Source organism: Macrobrachium rosenbergii, chromosome 6, assembly GCF_040412425.1.
Source record: "Macrobrachium rosenbergii isolate ZJJX-2024 chromosome 6, ASM4041242v1, whole genome shotgun sequence".
NCBI classification, from domain to species: Eukaryota; Metazoa; Arthropoda; class Malacostraca; order Decapoda; family Palaemonidae; genus Macrobrachium; species Macrobrachium rosenbergii.
Window position 1 is genome coordinate 62,299,095 of NC_089746.1, and position 12,557 is coordinate 62,311,651.

At 39.6% G+C, this 12,557-nt stretch overlaps 1 protein-coding gene across 1 annotated transcript in view; it reads left to right on the forward strand.

Annotated features, from left to right (window-relative positions):
- The first annotated feature begins 3,068 nt into the window (after positions 1-3,068).
- rdx (BTB/POZ and MATH domain-containing protein rdx) overlaps positions 3,069-12,557 on the forward strand; it is a 57,681-nt gene continuing 48,192 nt past the window's right edge. Inside the window, exon 1 of the mRNA XM_067105957.1 lies at positions 3,069-5,111. Coding sequence (XP_066962058.1) covers positions 4,878-5,111 — 234 coding nt within the window. The 5' untranslated portion in view covers positions 3,069-4,877. The remainder of the gene's footprint in view (positions 5,112-12,557) is intronic.

Consider the following 12,557-nt stretch of genomic DNA (forward strand, 5'->3'; position numbering starts at 1 on the left):
GCACGAGGGCAGTACCTAAAGGCCAACAAATTAAAAAACGGCAAACACTGTCAACGGTAGCCTATTATAAGAATCTGGGTCACTTCCCATTACACGGTAATGTACTCGTTATTGGAGTATGAATAAAATACAGTAAGCGCAAAGCGGAATTAATGAACGGGGCCGCATGTGCCTTGCTGGTGGTTGTTTTGAAGATGAAAATACGACCAGAAATGGCTCAGCATTGCAAAAGAAACAGATTACAGGTAAAAAACGACCAAGTTACCTTTATTTAAAAGAATCTTCTGCTGAGAAAATCCCTGCCAAATTCACTATGAGAGTTATACGAGATTCTAGACGGCACGCACTGTTAGTCCGTTATGGGCCATCAACTACGATCCCTTGGCCTAGACAACCTTCACATTAAAAGTATATTCAGTTGTGATGAAGGGCTTACGTCATTTATGAAAGCAAATAAAGACATGGCAACCTCCAAAACATGGAACTTAACCAAGTCAATAGATTTCAACGGATAAATTTCCGAGCGCTAAAAAGGGAAATTTCCTTTCCTCGTGACCTCAATAACAGCTTCAGTGCAGCTTCTTTTCATCCTCACTTCTCTGTTTCACTTAAGTGATAACAGTATTATTCGCCACGTGACGACTTTACTTTTTTTCTAAGAACAAAGACGCACAAAGGGACTGCAAGCATGAACGGTGAAAGATGAACTTGTGAAATGCTAGTAGAATACGGACAAATTCTTGGTTAGCTTGTGTTGGAGTGATGCGTGAGCTGGGTTCGTTTTAGAAGTTTGGTTCCCCATCGCCCATCGATAAACGTGAACGGACATTAGGCTAACCCAGTTTAATCATCTTGTGACGAAACTTCTAATACTGAATTTTGTCTCAGCGACTGTTTGTTATAATAGAGCCCGAATTATACGAGTAATGCTAAGATTGCCGAAACCAGTTTGTATTTTTTTACAGTCATCTGTGAAACAAAGGAAAAGAGAAATCAGTCAAATAAACCAATGCAACAATGCGTCACCTTTTCAGTCAGAAGATAGCAGTCATAAATTTGTAAATGAAAACACAAAAATAAAATTTCGTATGAGAAATACAGTAATCTATACAAACATCGCAGACATATGTACTTTCAAGTTTACTTGTGAAAAAAAAAGCGAGAGCAAAGAGAAAATAGGATCTTGTTTCAGAGAATAGGTCATAATACGAGACTTAAATTAGAAATCAATGACAGGAACTTCTTTGTCGTGGACAGAAAAAATAACACTTAAAAATAAATGTAACCTCAATGCAAAAGAAGAAAGTGGCGATATTTAGCTCGGGTAACAATTCTCAAAAGAGAAAACTGTAACGGTATAATCACCACTTTCTCTATAGGAATACAGCAGACATCGAATGAGAGACAGAGATGGCAGCATCTGGAATAATTCTATTCCAGGGCTAGAATACTATGTTAACGTGGGTAGTTTGTAACGTCGGGTTGCTAAAAACTTTCAATATTATATTGATACGGTATGATCAACTTATCAACTTTTAATTCGGAAAATTTAGATTGACATATTTTCACTGTGAATCGATGAAAGGTGACTAAAGTATGTATGTTATGACCATGGAGAAACTGTTGATCGATCACGACGTTTGACCTATTTAATAATAAATAATTGGTTCCAGACGTGGGTTGACCTAAAATGAGTCTGATCTAGTTCAGATAAAACTTTATCCCGGCCGTGATTAGCCTATTCATGTAAGCACATTGCATTTATAATACACGCCTTGTTAACTTTTAGTTAAAGAAAGTCAGTAACGCAATTCCTAGCCTGCACTCTCGAGGTTTCTAATTTTCTCCTTCTATCCAACCCTGGAAGTTCTGCATTCGGCTACGGGCTTGGTTTCCCTCGAGTGGAAGCGCCGGCCCTGGTTACAGGTATGCATTTTTGCCCTACTTTACTTCCTGGAGGGCCTCCGAAGCAAAGAAGTGACGATATTTCATTCTTACTACAGTCCCAAGTGATTCGTAGTTGTTTTTAAAAGAGAACAGGTAATCGATTTTAACGATACTGACAACAACAGAAAGTTACGACAGTATAAATGTCTGGCCCCTGGTCTAGCCTTGTGTTGAGATATAATAAGTCCGTACCCCCTTAGTTACTGACGATAATAGTCATTTTACTCATACATAGTCGATGGCCTTTGAAAACAGTGATTCAAAGAATGACCTTGACACAAATTGACCTGTTTGTGTGTTTCGATTCTTGCAAGATGTTATTAGATTATGCAGCCGATTGCTAACTTTAATTCATCAGGTCGAGCGTGTTCACATTTTTTCTATCAAGGCCGAGAGTTCTCCTTGAGAGGAAGTAACCATGCTCAGCATTCTGTTTAAAATGCACCCCTTCTCTTTGTACCCTGAACAATTACGTTATTCTTTATGTTCAGGAAAATAATATTTTGCACAGAGAGAGAAAGGAGAGAGAGAGAGAGAGAGAGATAGATAGATAGATAGAGAGAGAGAGCGAGAGAGAGAGAAGAGAGAGAGAGAGAGAGAGATCTAAAAATTAAAAAGTCCACAAACACAGGAAGAAATACGTTTAACCATCTATTAAATGATGGTCTTCACTTCTTGAGTGTTGTGTTATAGCACACTACGTCAGTAACATGACATTGGCTGACTATTCGTTCCCGTTCTTTGTAGGCCATTCTGCTGGCCATGGCATAGAACGGTGCACATTTTTGGGTGAGAATGGGTGTTTTCCCCTATACTTTGTCCTCTCATTTCCGTAATCTTAAAACCGTCGAATTTTCAGCAAAACGTGTACTTTCATGGTCTGTGGTCTTAGGTTTAGCAAAATCAATGATATTGTTTCCAGAACTGAAGTTTATTATTCCAGAATTACACGTTTTTTGTTGTTTCAGGTACATCTCTATTCTCTTTCTCGTGCTGTCTGGCAGCTCTAACTCTCCGTGGAAGGCTGCTGCTGGGGTCGCTACGAGGTTGTTGCCATAGTGAAACGGGAAATAATATCTTATCCAAACTATCCATAGCGTAAGTAAAAGTTCTAGGAATAAGTAGTTATAGGGATACACCGATCAGGCTGACAGCGGAAGTAAAATTTGACCTCAAAGAATTCTAGAAAATATATTACAGAAAATGACCAGTTGGCATTTTCGTCAATGCTGAGCCTCAAGCCAGTCATTTCGAGACTGGGGTTGCAGTTCACACGTGTCGGTGAAAGACGTAGGTGTGTTTTATCAGGTCGTCTTACAAGGATATCCCCCGTCTTTCCGTTCATTGTAGGAAGTTCACCAGATTCTGTGGATGTGTGGCGTGAGATACTCGCCGATGTTGATATATTTAGTGTTTTGAAAACCACCCGAGGGCCGGATCTAATAAAATTTCTAGTGCATTAGTCACAAGAAGTTTGAGTGAACCCTGTGAGTGTGTGTGTGTGGTGTGTGTCTGCTGCTGGTGGTGCTGCGTTGGAGGAGAGCTTCTATTGAATTTCACTCGCTGTTTGACCTGCCTTTTGAAGGTTAGTGTTCGCAGGAGGAAGAAGAGTGAATTTAACACAAATTTATTTATCGTCTCTCGCCCTGCCGCTATCCTACTGTATATTAGGGAGAGTTATGGTAGCATTAGCCAATGGCGCTTGCTAAGTATTTTTATCTTTGTTTTTAATCATTTTATTTTCATTGATGTGCTCGACCATGGCCACGGGAGGAAGAAGAGTTTTTTCGCACACGACCCCAGTGATGGTGACCATGCAAGTCGAGGGGATTATCGCCCAGGCGTAAGAGAGCACAGCATTCTTAGCAGCAGCAGCAGCAGCACCACAACAGCAGCTCCTCCATCACCCGTACAGACATCGCAGGTGGTGGTGGCGGGCAAGAGAGAGAGAGAGCGAGCGAAGAAGAGCGCGCACCAGAACGAACGAACGCTCTGCAGCAGAGCAGGATTTGACTGACGCTTGGTAATTGAGGTCAAGCTAATATAGTGAGTGTGAGTGTGTGTGTGTGAGGGAGTTTTCTGTTGCGTCCGATATGATTGAGGAGACCGCCAAAGGCCCCCCCTACAATTGGTTCATCTCCGCCACCTCTACTTCGTATTCGCTGAAAAAATGCCCGTCGTCTTCCTCGGTCTCTGCATCGTAACGGAGACCTGCAGCAGTACAAGTGTGGATGGCAGTGCAGCTGAGGAGGGGGAGAAGTCATAGTAGCAGCAGTGAGGACTGAGGAGCGAGAGAGAGGAAAAGTTGTGAATGAAGAAACTAGGTGAGTGAGCCTCGAATTCAGGCCAGCTTCTCCTCGTCCTCCTCCTGCCTGTGCGTGTTGGCATTGGTGTCGGTGCATTACCGGGATTATTATTAAAGCCGTTGTTATCGCCGACGTGATTAATAGTCTACTGTGAACTGTGAACCTTTTATCAGCTGTGAAGTGGCATGCGTCGACCTTAAAAGCAGGGTACGAGAACGGCGAACGTTTGATTGATTTCGACAATGTTAAAAGGAGACGCTGTAACATAACATGAGGCTGGTCTCGAGTTGCAGCAGCAGACTTTTTTTTTTTCTTCTGGTGCTCGTACAGCAACAATAAATAGCAAAGAGAAATCGGTCGTTGCAAAGTGAAGAAGTGCTGTGTTGAATGGTGGGATTGTACGAATAGCACACGATCTAGGGCCAGCAGCCCATTTTTCTTTAAGTTTGATATTCGCGAATGGTAGAGGCTTGGAAAAAAAAATCCTTCGCCCAGTGAAGGCGGAGGAGGAGAGTTTCTTTCCGCAGTTGTAGGTCACCATAGCTTAGCAAGTCTAAGGTCAGCCATCCAAACAGCCGTCAGTGTCATCAGTGTTTGGAGGTCACTGAGGCCACCTGTCTATGCATGAGTGCATCGGAGGTAGCTAGGTGTTTGGATCAGTATCACAACCGTCGTCTGCACCCATATATTCACTTGCTGAAGAGTGTATTGTTGGGAAATAGTGAGCACTGCCTCCGGTTGCCGTCTGTTGATTTGGTAGTGGAGACTAACCTAAGGAAACTGCTCGGTTGCTCTGCTGTAGCAAGTCTCCAGAGACGTGATTTGCCACCCAAGAACAACACGCCAGACACACGCAAGGTGAGGCTCAGCCGAGGATGTGATGCTTCTGCAGTTGATAATTTTAAGGCTACACTGTTTTTAGTAGAAAATTGCATTCTACATTTCAGTTTTGTTTACATTTAAGCTCAAAGGCCAAAGCTTGAATAGGCCACTGATATGTAGAAGCTACGTCAGGTCTTTTGAATTTGAGATTAAGACTGCTGTGTTTATGGAGATGGTATCCAAATATTGTATTATTATGGTGTTTTAATCCAAGTTATTTCTTTTACAAAATGTGTCTTGACAGACAGTGTAATTTTGTGCAGTCAGAGATAACATTTTTGGGCCACCATAGGCCAGGTTAGAAATGGTCAAGCCACGAGGAGGTATCAGTATTGTGGGCTACTCTAGTCGATCACAGTTTAACCTCAATCCAATGGTTAGCAATGGCTTAACTGTGCATAAATTCTTTGGTAGTATAGGCAAACTATTCTACAGGTGTACTTTTGTACATCAGACTGTCCCCATTTTTTTTATGCTTTTAGTGTATAGGTTTCATAAATAATGTTTATCCATGTCAACTTTTGTAATAATGTCTCTAGCTTAGTTTTTCTTGCCTTTACATTTCCACATCTTTAGTTTGCTGTGAATCCTACTGAATAGTTAATATTCTGTGTATTAGAAGGTGCTCTTTGCATAGGCTATTGACTACCTTAATTTCCAAGCTCAGTGTTTTTTCATAGGTCAATGTATGCACTATAAGTCAGCTTTTTATATTATATTTTCGTGTATTTATGTATATGTAGTTTGGTTCTTCACTTATTGAGTGTTCACAAGCAATACTTGATTTATAGTTGTTCTCTGTGCATTGTGCCTTTGAATGACAGTCCTCTAACTTGTCTTTCCAACACTTCAGTTTTACAAGTTTTCCATTACATTTGTCCTGCTTATCTTCAATTTTCTCTGTATTGTTGTACATGATATTGCATAGACATGGCAACACATATTTGATACCTAGGCTATAGCTTGTCATCATATGTCTTTGTATTCCTTAAATATGATGGGCACTCTTGTGATGTAATGTTTCATCCCTTGCATTTTATATTTTAGTTGTTTTCACCTTTTACCAAATCTTTTGGCCACAGTTTCCATGTTATTTTTATGTGTTCAACTTGTGGGAAGTTTGCAGTCTTGATCCTTGGGTTGTTTTCTTATCAGCTGAAATATTTTTCTAGAGCGATTGTAGAGTGAGGGGTCAGGGCTACTGCAGGTTATTGGTGATTTACTTTTACGGCTCTTGTCTAGCGACAACAATAACTGGATTTTCGATGCCGATTCCCGGTTATTAACGATTTCCGGTTATCGCACCGATTTCCGGTTATCGGCGCTGATCCTTGGTTATCGACGGCGCTGATCCCCAGTTATTGGTGCCGATAACCGAGGATTGGCGCTATTATGGCCAATTTTCGGTTGTTGTCACGCTGTCTGGAACGGAACCCTGCCGATAACCGGGGACTGCCTGTACTGTATTTCAGGGAGAATGTGACCTAACTAGACTCGACTTTACTTAACCTAACCTTGAATACTGTGACTAAACTTGGCCGGGAAGGGGGTGAGGCCCCCTCCCCCAAGAAATCTATGACCCCCCACTCAGCATTCTACCTGAATTTATTCACTTTTCTCCATGATCTTATTTTTTGCAGTTTGTAACTTTGTTCTGATGTAAGGTAACAAGAGTAAGTCCATCTCTTACTTGCTTTATAAATTCTAATGTTTTTCTTTGATTCAGTAGCTTTTGCTGTACACAGGGTTGGAAGAATTTAGAGCTAATGGTAATTTAGTTTTAATCAATCTACCAAGTGTGTAACCTCTAAGTTCCTCATTGGATGGGTTGGTATCATTCTCGTCTAGCACTCTGCTGGGCTTGCGTTCGATTCTCCGACTGGCCAGTAAAGAATTAGAGAAATTTATTTCTGGTGATAGAAATTCATTTCTCGATATAATGTGGTTTGGATTCCACAATAAGCTGTAGGTCCCGTTGCTAGGTAACCAATTGGTTGTTAGCCACGTAAAATAAATCTAATCCTTCGGGCCAGCCCTAGGAGAGCTGTTAATCAGCTCAGTGGTCAGGTTAAACTAAGGTATACTTTTAGAACTGTTTTTCACATTTTTTTTACTCATGGCTGCTATTTTTACATCTGACCTGCTGAATTTTCTTTGTGAACATCTCCAATGCATTAATCATAGTCATCATTCACAGAATTGGCTTTGCAATCTCATTGGGTTTTGTGTGGGCAATGACATGTCATATCTGAAGGTGATGATATCAATTACTGTACTGTAATTGACTTGGCAATAAGTTGTCAGTTGAAATACCATACTATATTAGTCATTTCAGTACATTACATGCCATACAACAGGGTCCAGAATTTATATTTATTCCAATCTCCAGTTTCAGATGGTAGTGTAAATACTGTACAACGAAGACCACTGTTTTTACAAAAATAGTTGGTGCTTTACAAAAATATATTTTTTAAAGGGTTGACTCTTTGCCATTTGAATTGAGTAATGAGAAGTTACTGGTTACTACATACCTCAAAAGTTATTAGGGTAGACTTGTCACCAGACGAGAGAATCAGTGGTGTCGACTAATATGAGTACAGGTCCTTCTTCCAATTGCTTTGATTCCTTTTCTTTGTGCAGTAGAAATGTGACCTGTCTCGCCAGGTGATTGCAATCAGCATGTAACAGAGAGGGCAGGTGGATGGCTCCAAGCATTGTGCTAATGTTTACCTCCCTGTCTTAAGGAATAGGCTACCTGGAAGTCGGAGTTGAGTGACTGACTTAAGTGCAGTGTCATTTACTTTTCTTCCTTAAGACTTCAATGACCTTGATTTACAAATCAATACCAACTACTGTACCTTCTTTATTCTCTTCTTAACGATGAAGCTCTAACAGAAGCTGATGTTGGTTTAATTTTATGGGACTCTGACTTGAGAATGACTCAAAGGGCATCCTAGTTGTGAGACAAAGGATATAGTGCAGCAAATTTAGGAAGAGACTCTGGCTATTTCCTTGGGTCAGTATGTACTTTAGTTGCCACTACTACTTCGTGCTTTAAGTCCTACCTTTATAAACAGAAGCCTTTTTCCGTTGAGAATACTCAGATCCATTCTTAAAATTGCCATGCAAATCCAGGTTTAACCCTCCGGATTCAGGTTTTGTGTTGTTTATACATGTAATGGTGTATGTGTACTGGAGTTTGCTCATAATGAATGTTTTTTCTTTTATGAAGCTACGTATTTACACGTAAAATTCAAATACAGGTGCTGTAATGTGAAAGCAGTAACAAAAGTGTAAAAACTACTAGTCCTACAAAATTTCAATGGGAATATGCTCTTATTTTAAAACTTATTTTCATTCGTTTTTTATACACATCTTTTTTTCATGCTGTTGTGTTTTCTCAGTAATTTTCCTTTGCTATGTTTAAACAGCTTTTTGAATCTTCATGAAATGATTCCTTGCTTTACATACATCATATATTTTCCATATCCAGTGAAATCTTTTCACAAGTAGGGATTTTCTTTTAGTACAGAAATTTAGTAGTATTTCACTAAGTGTGTCGAAGGTGGATCAAGCATTGCCGCTTTAAGAATGGTATCATAAGAGAATAATCCTCAATTCTGTTGTGGGTTATGCAGCTTAACCATCCGATAAATGACCTGTTTTAAGTTGATAGGAAAATTGGCAGAGTTCATCAAATCATATACCATGTTACTAGGTTTATTATTTTAATCTTAATAAAAGATAATGATTCTAAAAACAAGTAAAATTTACTGAGAGAACATATAGCCTATGCCCAGCACTACTTATGTATGGCATCAGTGCACTGACTCAAGTCAACAGCCGGTGTCTCTTCATAAATTGGTCAAACCATAGTAACTGCATAATAAAAGAATTGTTGGGAAATTCCAACTATCAGTTTTGGAAAACTGAAGGGTTTTTGAAGAGTGTGTCAGGCAATTTTTGTACCAAGAAAGCAGTAAGTGGAAGTAGGTAGATGAAGACGTGTAGGAAGCCCCAAGAACTATTGAAAAAGTAGGCAGGTGAAGATCTGTTAAAAAATGAAGAGAACTAGTTTCATATCTGACCTTGTAAACGGAAAAGCTATCATGAAAATATTAGTGACCAAGACTAAAGAAATGGAATAGCGTGAGAGAGAGGATGTGTGATGCGGAGTTTCCAAGTGTGTGAACAGACAATGATTAATGAAAAATGACCAGAAAAGTTCAGCGTTCCTTTTTGGATCATGGCTTTTTGTTATTTGTAACTTTTTCCTTTGTTTCCTTTCAAAAGAGGGTTGAAGGCAGTTTATCTAATCTGTGCCCTTGCCCTTATCTTTTCATGTAGATAAAGGATCCTGTTTTAAATCATACCACTGAATCCACTCTTTTGTTGATGATAGATGTGTCAAATTTCCATAGAATACAAAACCTTTTGTTATTGAATTGTTGACCATATAGCCTAGGCTATGTATACAAGCTTTCATTGTATCAACACACAAGCAAGAAGTGAGACTAAGGGTTACATTCTCCAAACAATTTCTCTCTCTCTCTCTCTCTCTCTCTCTCTCTCTCTCTCTCTCTCTCTCTCTCTCTCTCTCTCTCTCTCTCTCTCTCTCTCTCTCTCATTCATGGATCCATCAAACATCAATGCACAAGATGTGGATATAATTCAGTTCTCTCTCTCTCTCTCTCTCTCTCTCTCTCTCTCTCTCTCTCTCTCTCTCTCTCTCTCTCTCTCTCTCTCTCTCTCTCTCTCTCATGGATCCATCAAACATCAATGCACAAGATGTGGATATAATTCAGTTGCCTCAGCAAGATCAAATGTCTGTTAATGCTCCTTTTCTAGACTGACACCCATTGCAGTGGTGGTCAATATTTAACTTTCCAAGAATCCTGTTGAACATAATTGGATGAATAAATAAGAACAAACAGGTAAATATGTTCTTACATAAACAGCAGTGCTTGAGGAGGACTAATGACATAGCCTATTGAGTTTCAAATTAGCCTAGTCTCAGAGCCTCTCCTGAATATGGGAGTTCTAGTAACAACAAGCTTCCAAGGACACCTTTCAGTTTTATAGTAAAAGAATGAAAGACCTCTGTGTTTGACATTGTTACCAGAATTTACACCTCTAAATTGAAATTTGGTGTTCTAAGCAAGAACTGAAGATAATGACAGAAGTTTTATATTGAGTATTTATGGGAGAGGGTTAAACAGGATATCGTTCAGGTGATCTAAATCCTAATTTTCATTGTTCGAAAAAGGAAATTGCTGCTATATTCTTGACAAAAGTTAGAGGTCTAATGTTGCTGACATCCAGGCAGTAAGCAGTAAAAATGATGTGGAGCTTGTGATATTAATACCATTCATATACAGGCAGTCCCCGCTTACCTACGGCATCAATTAACAGCATTTCAGTGTTACGGCGCTTGGCTAGCAACGTCGTCAACCGGATTTTTGGCACTGATCTCCGGTTAACGGTGCCGTTAACTGGGGAATTTAGCGCCAGTTTCTGGTTAACAGCACCATTAAGTGGGGATTTCAGCACCAATCTCCAGTTAACAGTGGTGATGTCCAGTTAATGGTGCCATTAAGAGGGGTTGTCATTGCTATTATCGCCGATTTTCGGTTAGCAGCACTCAGCTGGGGACGGAACCCCTTGCCGTTAACCAGGGACTGCTGGTGTAGATATAGGCCTTGTAACAAGCAGTGCTTTGGTGTGTTACAGCTTAAGGTTAACTGTAATGTCAGTTATCAGAAAGTAATCAGTATTCTTAATTACAGTTCCCTGTGAAAGGTAAATTGTGGTGTGAGTACAAGGTGATGTGTAAGTTATTAAGCTTACCTTGGGCTTAGCCTCGTACCCTATGGTACTCCACCATCTGCACTGCTCACTTATCAGTTTTGGGTTATTATTGATGCTGGATGCAAGGTCATTTGTGGGCATCGAATAACAGCAGTCATCACCATCATCTGCAGCAATTTCCACATAGTGTTGTGCTCCCTGCCATTTTTCCCAATCTCATTCTTGTAGGAAACTGCCTGTAATTTTGGTTAGTTCTGGGGCTTCTCTGCTTTTTATCTTCCTAAGGCCCTTTGATTCCCTCAGATTTTATTTTCTTATTGGTGTTCTCATCCCAACATCCTTTAGTATGTATTTTCCCTCGTAAGATTTTTCAAGTATTGCTGCTGGTGTTTTATGGTAATTTTTTTTAGCTTTATAGTTTCTTCTATTTCACTCTCCTCCCATACTTTTGCCCTTTCATACCTTTTCCATTTTTCCTCATATATTTTATTCCTTCACACCTTTTCCATCTTTCTTAAGCCCATTTTCTCTCATAGAAAGTGCCTCATTTTTCTTGTTTACTTTTAAGTGCCTGACTATTAAGCTCAGCTTTCCCTTGCCACTTACCTTTTAAGCTCTCTTCACTTCCTCTTTATACGTCTGTATTCTCTTCCCTGCCTGTTTTATGCCAGTTTCCCTTTGCCATGATTATACCATCCTCTTTGCTCAATTGCTAGAGGCCACATTTTGATGCTATTCATTTTTTATTCCCTTGACCTTCTAATACTGTATTTTCTTTCTGTGCCTTAATATCAGATCAGCATACAGTAGTCTGTTTTGTATTAAGCTGTGCTTCACTTGGTTCAGGTCGTTTGAATTTTCAGTAGTTGCAACATCTGTGTACTGTTGTTATCTTGTTTTATTTTTGAAATAAAAACAAGAAATGTTCCAGACCCTATCCATGGAGCTTGAGGCAGTAAAGATGTCCTCAGTAGAGACGCCAACAACAATTCTTTGATCCGGTTGTTTAATAAGTACTTGTTCATGTATGTAGTCTCCAACATTGAAGTTAGAAATCTCGTATAGAGCGTGAATAAGAGCCTAATGGCTAATCAAGTTAGATGTGATGCGAAAATTAGTGTCAACATTGTCTTGTATTGAGCACGGTTGTTAGATCTTAAGGGCATCACATATATACACCTAATTGGTTCATGTAAGTAAGCCTGCTGTCCGGAAACAAGTACAGCTTGTAGACTTGAGGTACAGGTACTCTCTAAGCACAGGAGTGATGAAGATTGCCTAGTAATATTTTTAGTCACCACTTAAACAGTCCATTGAAAGAGCTCTTTACTGCATAACATCTGCTCAGTCAAAATATTCTGGAAGATAAATACAGTGCCATTAATACATAGCAGTAGGGTAGATTGCCCTTGACATGCAGAAGGCATTATTAAAGGATTAATATGGCATTTTTTTTTAACCTCCTGCATTGTTTTCAGCCTTTTTCAACTTTCTTGATGTTTCTTGATGATCCAGTTTTTACTCTATATTTATGGAGACAAATAATGTAGGCCAAACTAAGAGTCTAGAAATGAAATGAGACTGTCTTGTTAATATTATAAAGAAGACGTATCT